General features: G+C 38.3%; 2 protein-coding genes across 2 annotated transcripts; both read left to right on the top strand.

The window, feature by feature from the left end:
* The first annotated feature begins 4,312 nt into the window (after nucleotides 1–4,312).
* LOC131440070 (uncharacterized) lies at nucleotides 4,313–6,093 on the top strand. Its single transcript, XM_058611164.1, has 2 exons — nucleotides 4,313–4,614; nucleotides 4,911–6,093. Exons 1-2 carry the CDS (start codon nucleotides 4,361–4,363, stop codon nucleotides 6,085–6,087), a joined length of 1,431 nt encoding a protein of 476 aa, XP_058467147.1. The 5' UTR covers nucleotides 4,313–4,360; the 3' UTR covers nucleotides 6,088–6,093.
* A 296-nt stretch (nucleotides 6,094–6,389) lies between these two features.
* On the top strand, nucleotides 6,390–9,497 carry LOC131440071 (uncharacterized protein K02A2.6-like). Its single transcript, XM_058611165.1, has one exon. The coding sequence runs from the start codon at nucleotides 6,390–6,392 to the stop codon at nucleotides 9,495–9,497; it is 3,108 nt and encodes a 1,035-aa protein (XP_058467148.1).
* The last annotated feature ends 3,139 nt before the right edge of the window (nucleotides 9,498–12,636 follow it).

Genomic DNA, 12,636 nt, shown 5'->3' with positions numbered 1-12,636 from the left:
GGACTCATACATGGAATTTGAGTCAATGTATCTGTCCCCATATATCTCTTATCAAATGATTTTTAATGACAACGAGAAAATTTCCTTGGCGGAATTTCTTTCATGTAAATCCTTACTGGATGACTCTTTCACACGATCCATTGTCCTTTAAATGTTTCAAACGAGATCTTCAAGACCCATAGATGGAATTTGAGTCAATGTATCTGCCCCCATATAACTCTTATCAAATGAATTTTAATGACAACGAGAAAATTTCCTTGGCGAAATTTTTTTCATGTAAATCCTTACAGGATGACTCTTTCACACGATCCATTGTCCTGTAAATGTTTCAAACGAGATCTTCAGGACCCATAGATGGAATTTGAGTCAATGTATCTGCCCCCATATAACTCTTATCAAATGAATTTTAATGACAACGAGAAAATTTCCTTGGCGAAATTTTTTTCATGTAAATCCTTACTGGATGACTCTTTCACACGATCCATTGTCCTGTAAATGTTTCAAACGAGATCTTCAGGACCCATATATGGAATTTGAATCAATGTATCTGCCCCCATATAACTTATATAAAATGAATTTTAATGACAACGAGAAAATTTCCTTGGCGAAATTTTTTTCATGTAAATCCTTACTGGATGACTCTTTCACACGATCCATTGTCCTGTAAATGTTTCAAACGTGATCTCCAGGACCCATACATGGAATTTGAGTCAATGTATCTGTCCCCATATATCTCTTATCAAATGAATTTTAATGACAATGAGAAAATTTCCCTGGCGAAATTTTTTTCAGGTAAATCCTTACAGGATGACTCTTTCACACGATCCATTGTCCTGTGAATGTTTCAAACGAGATCTTCAGGACCCAAACATGGAATTTGAGTCAATGTATCTGTCCCCATATGTCTCTTATCAAATGAATTTTAATGACAACGAGAAAATTTCCTTGGCGAAATTTTTTTCATGTAAATCCTTACTGGATGACTCTTTCACACGATCCATGGTCCTGTAAATGTTTCAAACGAGATCTTCAGGACCCATAGATGGAATTTGAGTCAATGTATCTGCCCTCATATATCTCTTATCAAATGAATTTTAATGACAACGAGAAAATTTCCTTGGCGAAATTTTTTTCATGTAAATCCTTACTGGATAACTCTTTCACACGATCCATTGTCCTGTAAATGTTTCAAACGTGATCTGCAGGACCAACATGGAATTTGAGTCAATGTATCTGCCCCCATATATCTCTTATCAAATGAAATTTAATGACAACGAGAAAATTTCCTTGGCGAAGTTTTTTTCATGCAAATCCTTACTGGATGACTCTTTCACACGATCCATTGTCCTGTAAATGTTTCAAACGAGATCTTCAGGACCCATAGATGGAATTTGAGTCAATGTATCTGCCCCCATATATCTCTTATCAAATGAATTTTAATGACAACGAGAAAATTTCCTTGGCGAAATTTTTTTCATGTAAATCCTTACTGGATGGCTCTTTCACACGATCCATTGTCCTGTAAATGTTTCAAACGTGATCTTCAGGACCCATACATGGAATTTGAGTCAATGTATCTGCCCCATATAACTTATATCAAATGAATTTTAATGACAACGAGAAAATTTGCTTGGCGAAATTTTTTTCATGTAAATCCTTACTGGATGACTCTTTACACGATCCATTGTCCTGTAAATATTTCACACGTGATCTTCAGGACTCATACATGGAATTTGAGTCAATGTATCTGTCCCCATATATCTCTTATCAAATGAATTTTTATGACAACGAGAAAATTTCCTTGGCGGAATTTCTTTCATGTAAATCCTTACTGGATGACTCTTTCACACGATCCATTGTCCTTTAAATGTTTCAAACGAGATCTTCAAGACCCATAGATGGAATTTGAGTCAATGTATCTGCCCCCATATAACTCTTATCAAATGAATTTTAATGACAACGAGAAAATTTCCTTGGCGAAATTTTTTTCATGTAAATCCTTACTGGATGACTCTTTCACACGATCCATTGTCCTGTAAATGTTTCAAACGTGATCTTCAGGATCCATACATGGAATTTGAGTCAATGTATCTGTCCCCATATATCTCTTATCAAATGAATTTTAATGACAACGAGAAAATTTCCTTGGCGAAATTTTTTTCATGTAAATCCTTACAGGATGACTCTTTCACACGATCCATTGTCCTGTAAATGTTTCAAACGAGATCTTTAGGACCCATAGATGGAATTTGAGTCAATGTATCTGCCCCCATATAACTCTTATCAAATGAATTTTAATGACAACGAGAAAATTTCCTTGGCGAAATTTTTTTCATGTAAATCCTTACTGGATGACTCTTTCACACGATCCATTGTCCTGTAAATGTTTCAAACGAGATCTTCAGGACCCATATATGGAATTTGAATCAATGTATCTGCCCCCATATAACTTATATAAAATGAATTTTAATGACAACGAGAAAATTTCCTTGGCGAAATTTTTTTCATGTAAATCCTTACTGGATGACTCTTTCACACGATCCATTGTCCTGTAAATGTTTCAAACGTGATCTCCAGGACCGATACATGGAATTTGAGTCAATGTATCTGTCCCCATATATCTCTTATCAAATGAATTTTAATGACAACGAGAAAATTTCCTTGGCGAAATTTTTTTCATGTAAATCCTTACAGGATGACTCTTTCACACGATCCATTGTCCTGTAAATGTTTCAAACGAGATCTTTAGGACCCATAGATGGAATTTGAGTCAATGTATCTGCCCCCATATAACTCTTATCAAATGAATTTTAATGACAACGAGAAAATTTCCTTGGCGAAATTTTTTTCATGTAAATCCTTACTGGATGGCTCTTTCACACGATCCATTGTCCTGTAAATGTTTCAAACGTGATCTTCAGGACCCATACATGGAATTTGAGTCAATGTATCTGCCCCATATAACTTATATCAAATGAATTTTAATGACAACGAGAAAATTTGCTTGGCGAAATTTTTTTCATGTAAATCCTTACTGGATGACTCTTTACACGATCCATTGTCCTGTAAATGTTTCACACGTGATCTTCAGGACTCATACATGGAATTTGAGTCAATGTATCTGTCCCCATATATCTCTTATCAAATGAATTTTAATGACAACGAGAAAATTTCCTTGGCGGAATTTCTTTCATGTAAATCCTTACTGGATGACTCTTTCACACGATCCATTGTCCTTTAAATGTTTCAAACGAGATCTTCAAGACCCATAGATGGAATTTGAGTCAATGTATCTGCCCCCATATAACTCTTATCAAATGAATTTTAATGACAACGAGAAAATTTCCTTGGCGAAATTTTTTTCATGTAAATCCTTACTGGATGACTCTTTCACACGATCCATTGTCCTGTAAATGTTTCAAACGTGATCTTCAGGATCCATACATGGAATTTGAGTCAATTTATCTGTCCCCATATATCTCTTATCAAATGAATTTTAATGACAACGAGAAAATTTCCTTGGCGAAATTTTTTTCATGTAAATCCTTACAGGATGACTCTTTCACACGATCCATTGTCCTGTAAATGTTTCAAACGAGATCTTTAGGACCCATAGATGGAATTTGAGTCAATGTATCTGCCCCCATATAACTCTTATCAAATGAATTTTAATGACAACGAGAAAATTTCCTTGGCGAAATTTTTTTCATGTAAATCCTTACTGGATGACTCTTTCACACGATCCATTGTCCTGTAAATGTTTCAAACGAGATCTTCAGGACCCATACATGGAATTTGAATCAATGTATCTGCCCCCATATAACTTATATAAAATGAATTTTAATGACAACGAGAAAATTTCCTTGGCGAAATTTTTTTCATGTAAATCCTTACTGGATGACTCTTTCACACGATCCATTGTCCTGTAAATGTTTCAAACGTGATCTTCAGTGTAGGGATGTGGTGTTACAGAATAATAAAATATTGCGTAACTTCAAGAAAAGTATTAATAAATTAACTGAAAGAAATTATCCAGCACTCAAAGCTTCGTACGTTCAATTGCAACCTATAACTAATATACTGCACTGGACTGTTTCTAAAATCAGACGGTGAAGGGTACAGACGCGCCTCGTCAGACCAGCAACAAGTAGCAGTCTCTCTCTTCCTCTCTCTGTCAGCACGCTAGTATAAAGGAAGCAGCCCCAGCGTTCTCGGGCTCATTCGATATTCAGACGGCGAAGCGTGTAGACGCATCTGATCAGACCAGCAGCAAGCAGCAGTCTCTCTCTCTTCCTCTCTCTGGCGACACGCTAGTATAAAGGAAGCAGTCCCAGCGTTCACTGGCTCATTCGATATTCAGATGGCGAAGCGTGTAGACGTGTCCAGGAAGACCAGCAGCAGTCTCTCTCACCTTCTCTCACTAGCTGCTCGCAAGAATAAAGGGAGCAGCCCAATCGTCCACGGACTCAGTCCAACAACTGACAACAAAACGTGTAGGCGTACCCAGTCAAACCAGCAGCAAGCAGCAGTCATGGAACAGCGCAATTTTGTTGTAGCACCGGTCAGAAATCACGACAATGGCGCAGTTGGTACTACGAACGAAAAACCCAAAAGGTAATTACCGCTTTTTTGTACGGTGAGGCCTCCGATGAGAAGACGGAGAGTCTAAAGTGAAATACCTCCGATGAGTAGGCGGAGGTAAAGTTTTTATGATGCAACCTTTGATGAGTAGGCTTAGGTTGATCAATATCATCATATATTAAAAAAAAAAAAAATCAGGGTTCTGGTGTGTAGACAGAAATCCATGTTTGCATTAATAAGAGCACAAGAAAACTCAAAGTAGTCAACTCATGTAGAAACCTAGTTTCAACAACATGAAAAGTAACCGAGTTTTTATTTATTTTCGACAGGAAACGAAACAAAGAGGTAACAAAAAAGATGCTCATGGAGGAACTATCAGCTGTTAAAGAAGAGTTAACTAAAATTCGAAACGAGAAAGACGCTCTTCTACTCAATATATCCAAAACGACAGTACATAATAAGGATCAAGCTACTTGTTCAAGTGCCCCACATGAGGATTTAACCGGAACAGTCAACGAAACACTACTAGCAAGTGTGAACAACATGTCACTCAGCACAATGAGCATTCCAGAATGTGTGCCATCAGAAGGAGAAGTGGACATCGATAAGAAAGGCTACGAATATTGGAAGAATATTCTGGTTGCTTCGCTGAATCTTATTCAAGCCACTGATGAAAGAACCAAAATTGATGTTTTTAGAATCAAAGCGGGACCTAAGCTGTTGGAGCTTTTGCATGGAACCAGTTCTTCGGCGGAAATGCCTGACGAAAGCAGTCATCCGTTTGGCAATGCACTTGCTCGGCTTGATTGTTACTTCGGATCGAGAGCCTATATGCTTTCACAACGAAGCAAACTTCTCAACACGATACAACAGTCTGGAGAAACAAACATACAATTTGTTCGGCGTGTGGCGGCGTCTGCAAAGCTGTGCGGTTACGATAAAGAGGATGATGAGATGGAAGCAGTAGCACGTACACTAATCAAAAGTTCAACCGATAAACGAGTGCGTACCTTGGCACATCGTAATTGGGTCAAACAAGGTTCATTAAATGACCTTATAGATATGGTGCGTGATTATGAAACAGAATTGTCCAACGAAATAGAATTTAAAAAATTGCGCCAACCGCAAGAGGCGGTTTCGATTGCAGCAATCACTAGCAATATACAAGGACACGGGCAATTTAATCGAAATATTATGGGTAGAGTCAACAATGGAAATCGTGGTAGACGAACATTTAATCGTGGTAGGTTTGAAACGCCAAGAAATTCTTGCTGGCGCTGTGCAAGCATTTACCATGGACCAGCTCAATGTCCATGCATCGACAAAGTTTGCCACAACTGCAATAGAAGAGGACACCTCTCTCGATGCTGCGTCGACCGGAATCGTCAAACCACAGGGAAACGTCAAAACGAATCAGATGATGGGTCTCCTCCTCGTAAAATCGCAGCTATAAAAGAAAAAGAAGAAAACGATACTATTCCAGTAGATGTAAGTGAAATCGATTAATTTTATATGTTGGAAATGCGATTTTCTTAAATAAATAAATAATTAACGTAATGAAAAGATTTTTTTGGTTAAATCAATTGATATGAATGATTAAAAGAAATGAAAATAAAAGAAAAACTAAAATGAAATTAACCTAAGATGAAGTTCCTCAAATATATGTTTCAAATAAAATAAGTTTCTAATAGAAAAAAAAAATTTTTCAGGCACAGACTGCATCAACAAGTGATTCAGTGGAAATCAATAATGATGCTTTTGCGACGCAAAATGAAGAGGACGCTTTCGTTGTCGCACATGTGGCGGGAATGCGTATTATATTCTTCATAGATTCCGGAGCACAGGTTAATACAGTAACTGAACCTATTTTCAACAAACTCCTTCAAAAGGAGAAGTCACGAAAGAAACTAATTGACTTGAGTTATACATCAGATAAGTCACTTAGAGCTTACGCTACGAAAACTAATATTAAGATAATAGCTACGTTTTCGGCTGAACTGTACATAGCTAATGACCGTCCTGTATGCATTGAAAAATTCTACGTTGTAAATGAGAACAGAGCCCTATTAGGGTTTAATACGGCAACAAGGTACAGTGTTCTCGTTGTCGGTTTGAAAATTCCAGTCGGAAATTTTTACACAAGCACTAATTGGTCATGCGAACTTGCAGCAGTAAATACCGTTCGAAAGTCAACTACAGATGAATTTCCCAAATTTAATGTACCACCAGTTGTTTTGTACTACGACAAGGATATGCCTCCGGCCAGGAACGTATTTACTCACATCCCTGTTGCTTACAAGGATCTAACAAAACGTAAGCTAAATGAATTGCTATCATCTGGTATAATAGAACTTGTAACTGAAGATATGGACCGTTCATTCTGTTCATCACTCTTGGTAGTACCTAAAGGACGAGACGATATAAGACTTGTTGTTGACCTCAGAGGCCCTAATAAATACATCCATCGAACTCCGTTCAGTATGCCGACATTTGAAGAAATATTGAGAGATCTGCATGGTGCAAAATGGTTTTCCACCATTGACCTGAAAAGCGCCTTCTTCCATGTTGTTTTAGACGAGAGCTGTCGCCACCTCACCAATTTTTTTTCCGGTGAAGCCATGTATAGATGCTGCCGATTGCCTTTCGGACTTTGCAATGCCCCTGATATTTTTCAGGAAATTATGCAATCAACTATTCTATCGGGTTGTAAAGGCGTAGTTAACTACTTGGACGATGTTCTTGTTATGGGGAAAACGGAAGAAGAGCATGACGATAACCTGAATGAAGTTTTAAAGCGATTCCAAAACCACAACGTCAACATCAACATGGATAAATGTGCATTCCGTCAACAATCAGTAATATTTCTGGGCTTCAAGTTGTCGGAAGAAGGATGGAGTATAGAAAACGCAAAAATTCAAGCTATCAAGAATTTCCGGAAACCAGAAACTCAGGCCGAAGTCAAAAGTTTTTTAGGCTTGATCAATTTCATAGAGAAATTTATACCACAACGAGCCGATAGAACACGATACCTTAGAGAACTTGCAAAAGCAGATCGCTTCTATTGGTCACAAGAACACGATAGAGAATTTCAATATCTAACGCAAAATGCCTGGAGAGTAATACAAACATTGGGTTACTATAACAGAGAAGATGTAACAGAGTTGTTCGTGGACGCTTCTCCTTTTGGACTGGGAGCAGTTCTTGTTCAGTTTGATCTAAATTCGAAACCTAGAGTGATTGCGTGCGCTTTTAAGGCACTTTCAGTTACCGAGATGAAATATCCCCAGACCCAAAAAGAAGCGCTCTCAAGGGTGTGGGGCGTAGAAAAGTTTTCTGCTTACCTCATGAGTATCCCATTCACTATAAGATCAGATGCGGAATCAAACGAATTTATATTCGGTGGTATGCATCGCATTGGGAAAAGAGCAGTTTCGCGCGCAGAGGCATGGGCTCTTAGATTACAACCATACAACTTCAAAGTGGAACGAGTGCCCGGAAATCAAAATTTGGCAGACGCACTGTCCAGATTAATCCAGAACCCAGAGTCATCAGAGTCATTTGACGAGTCAGATGATCGCCACCTTTTGTATTTACTGGATGCAGGAGCACTAGATTTCTCATGGCACGAAATAGAGACATATGCCGAGAGCGATGAGGAGCAACAGGACGTCAGACAATCACTCAAAACAGGTGTTTGGAAAACTGAGCATCGCCATTACGAATGCCAAGTAAAGTATCTCCAAACTTTAGGAGCATTAATATTCAAGATGGATCGGGTGGTCTTACCAAGTAAATTACGTGGACGAGCTCTCCAAATTGCTCACCAAGGTCATATGGGTGCTGCATCAATGAAACGTATTCTGAGAAATCATTTTTGGTGGCCAGGTCTAGGCAAAGACATAGATAACTACGTGAAGCTCTGCGAAACATGTTTGAGACTATCCCGAAAAAACCCACCATTACCTTTGATAAGCAGAACACTACCAGGGGGACCATGGGAGATATTACAAATAGATTTTTTCACTGACCAAGATTTCGGATATGGAGAGTTTCTAGTCGTCGTTGATACTTACTCCCGGTACCTACATGTTATCGAGATGAGAAGTATGGATGCCTGTGCCACAAATCAAGCCCTAATGCGAATTTTCGAGGTTTGGGGTTATCCTTTGGCAATCCAATCTGACAACGGCCCACCTTTCCAAAGCGACACATTCGTTAAATCATGGGAAGACAGAGGTGTCAAGATTTACAAATCTATTCCGTTGAGCGCGCAGTCAAATGGAGCAGTTGAAAGACAGAACAAGGGAATTAAAGACGCTCTGGCAGCGGCTAGACTGGATAACGAAAACTGGAGAACGGCACTTGACAAATACGTGCATATGCATAATAAGGTGAGGCCACTGTCCCGGCTGGGTATAACACCATTCGAAATGTTAGTAGGATGGAAGTTCAGAGGCACGTTCCCGAGCCTTTGGAACTCAAATGCTACAGAACCATTGGATCGGACGGATATCAAGGAAAGAGATGCAGTTTCAAAACTAAAAAGCAAGATATATGCCGATTCACAAAGAGGTGCAAAATTCTCTGATATCACTATTGGCGACAGAGTGCTGATCGCACAGCAGAAAAAACGAAAATCAGATCCGACTTTTTCAGCAGATAAGTTTACTGTCATTGCTAGAGATGGTGCTAAGGTGGTCGTTCAAAGTGATCGAGGTGTTCAATACTCACGTAATGTTCAGGATATTAAAAGAGTGCCGAAACAGCTAGAGATGAATCTATCAGAAAATAAGGAAACATACCCCATAATACTGGACGAGAATCTAAGTGATACACACGAAACCACGAGACCACAGAGAGCGATTCAAAAACCAAATAGATTTAAGGATATGATACTATATTCAATTTTTGAATGAGGAGTAGGAGAAAAGGGTATTGTAGGGATGTGGTGTTACAGAATAATAAAATATTGCGTAACTTCAAGAAAAGTATTAATAAATTAACTGAAAGAAATTATCCAGCACTCAAAGCTTCGTACGTTCAATTGCCACCTATAACTAATATACTGCACTGGACTGTTTCTAAAATCAGACGGTGAAGGGTACAGACGCGCCTCGTCAGACCAGCAACAAGTAGCAGTCTCTCTCTTCCTCTCTCTGTCAGCACGCTAGTATAAAGGAAGCAGCCCCAGCGTTCTCGGGCTCATTCGATATTCAGACGGCGAAGCGTGTAGACGCATCTGATCAGACCAGCAGCAAGCAGCAGTCTCTCTCTCTTCCTCTCTCTGGCGACACGCTAGTATAAAGGAAGCAGTCCCAGCGTTCACTGGCTCATTCGATATTCAGATGGCGAAGCGTGTAGACGTGTCCAGGAAGACCAGCAGCAGTCTCTCTCACCTTCTCTCACTAGCTGCTCGCAAGAATAAAGGGAGCAGCCCAATCGTCCACGGACTCAGTCCAACAACTGACAACAAAACGTGTAGGCGTACCCAGTCAAACCAGCAGCAAGCAGCAGTCATGGAACAGCGCAATTTTGTTGTAGCACCGGTCAGAAATCACGACATTCAGGACCCATACATGGAATTTGAGTCAATGTATCTGCCCCCATATATCTCTTATCAAATGAATTTTAATGACAACGAGAAAATTTCCTTGGCAATATTTTTATCATGTGAATCCTTACTGAATGGCACTTTTACACGATCCATTGTCCTGTAAACGTTTCAAACGAGATCTTCAGGACGTAAACATGGAATTTGAGTCAATGTATCTGTCCCCATATATCTCTTATCAAATGAATTTTAATGACAACGAGAAAATTTCCTTGGCGAAATTTTTTTCATGTAAATCCTTACTGGATGACTCTTTCACACGATCCATTGTCCTGTAAATGTTTCAAACGTGATCTTCAGGACCCATACATGGAATTTGAGTCAATGTATCTGCCCCCATATATCTCTTATCAAATGAATTTTAATGACAATGAAAAAATTTCCTTGGCAATATTTTTTTCATGTAAATCCTTACTGAATGGCTCTTTCACACGATCCATTGTCCTGTAAATGTTTCAAACGTGATCTTCAGGACCCATACATGGGATTTGAGTCAATGTATCTGTCCCCATATGTCTCTCATCAAATGAATTTTAATGACAACGAGAAAATTTCCTTGGCGAAATTTTTTTCTTGTAAATCCTTACTGGATGACTCTTTCACACCATCCATTCTCCTGTAAATGTTTCAAACGTGATCTTCAGGACCCACATGGAATTTGAGTCAATATATCTGCCCCCATATATCTCTTATCAAATGAATTTTAATGACAACGAGAAAATTTCCTGTAAATGTTTCAAACGTGATCTTCAGGAACCATACATGGAATTTAAGTCAATGTATCTGCACCCATATAACTCTTATCAAATGAATTTTTTTGACAACGAGAAAATTTCCTTGGCAAAATTTTTTTCATGTAAATCCTTACTGGATGGCTCTTTCACACGATCCATTGTCCTGTAAATGTTTCAAACGTGATCTTCAGGACCCATACATGGAATATGCGTCAATGTATCTGCCCCCATATATCTCTTATCAAATGAATTTTAATGACAACGAGAAAATTTCCTTGGCAAAATTTTTTTCATGTAAATCCTTACTGGATGGCTCTTTCACACGATCCATTGTCCTGTAAATGTTTCAAACGTGATCTTCAGGACCCATACATGGAATTTGAGTCAATGTATCTGCCCCCATATAATTCTTATCAAATGAATTTTAATGACAACGAGAAAATTTCCTTGGCAAAATTTTTTTTATGTAAATCCTTACTGGATGGCTCTTTCACACAATCCATTGTCCTGTAAATGTTTCAAACGTGATCTCCAGGACCCATACATGGAATTTGAGTCAATGTATCTGCCCCCATATAACTCTTATCAACTGAATTTTAATGACAACGGGAAAATTTCCTTGGCAAATTTTTTTTTATGTAAATCCTTACTGGATGGCTCTTTCACACAATCCATTGTCCTGTAAATGTTTCAAACGAGATCTTCAGGACCCATACATGGAGTTTGAGTCTATGTATCTGCCCCCATATAACTCTAATCAACTGAATTTTAATGACAACGAGAAAATTTCCTTGGCAAATTTTTTTTTATGTAAATCCTTACTGGATGGCTCTTTCACACAATCCATTGTCCTGTAAATGTTTCAAACGAGATCTTCAGGACCCATACATGGAACTTGTTTTAATGTTTCTGCACCCATATAACTCTTATCAAATGAATTTTTTTGACAACGAGAAAATTTCCTTGGCAAAATTTTTTTATGTAAATCCTTACTGGATGACTCATTCACACGATCTATTGTCCTGTAAATGTTTCAAACGTGATATGCAGGACCCATACATGGAATTTGAGTCAATGTATCTGCCCCCATATAAGTCTTAGTAAATGAATATTAATGACAACGAGAAAATTTCCTTGGCGAAATTTTTTTCATGTAAATCCTTACTGGATGGCTCTTTCACACGATCCATTGTCCTGTAAATGTTTCAAACGTGATCTTCAGGACCCATACATGGATTTTGAGTCAATGTATCTGCCCCCATATAACTCTTATCAAATGAATTTTAATGACAACGAGACAATTTACTTCTCGAAATTTTTTCATGTACATCCTTACTGGATGGCTCTTTCACACGATCCTTTGTCCTGTAAATGTTTCAAACGTGATCTTCAGGACCCATACATGGGATTTGAGTCAATGTATCTGCCCCCATATAACTCTTATTAAATAAATTTTAATAACAACGAGAAAATTTCCTTGGCGAAATTTTTTTCATGTACATCCTTACTGGATGACTCTTTCACACGATCCATTGTTCTGAAAATGTTTCAAACGTGATCTGCAGGACCCATACATGGAATTTGAGTCAATATATCTGCCCCCATATAACTCTTATCAAATGAATTTTAATGACAACGAGAAAATTTCCTTGGCAAAATTTTTTTCATGTAAATCCTTACTGGATGACTCTTCCACACGATTCATTGTTC

This window comes from Malaya genurostris, unplaced genomic scaffold (genome assembly GCF_030247185.1).
Source record: "Malaya genurostris strain Urasoe2022 unplaced genomic scaffold, Malgen_1.1 HiC_scaffold_65, whole genome shotgun sequence".
In the NCBI taxonomy this organism is placed as follows: Eukaryota; Metazoa; Arthropoda; class Insecta; order Diptera; family Culicidae; genus Malaya; species Malaya genurostris.
The sequence above is the reverse complement of the archived record's forward strand: the minus strand, read 5'-3'. Positions and strand labels throughout refer to the sequence as shown.

Coding starts and splice junctions, on each gene's coding strand:
- LOC131440070 (XM_058611164.1), top strand. CDS start 4,361: ATGGCGAAGCGTGTAGACGTGTCCAGGAAGACCAGCAGCAGTCTCTCT. Junction 4,615..4,910: donor ACGAACGAAAAACCCAAAAG/GTAATTACCGCT, acceptor TATTTTCGACAG/GAAACGAAACAAAGAGGTAA.
- LOC131440071 (XM_058611165.1), top strand. CDS start 6,390: ATGCGTATTATATTCTTCATAGATTCCGGAGCACAGGTTAATACAGTA.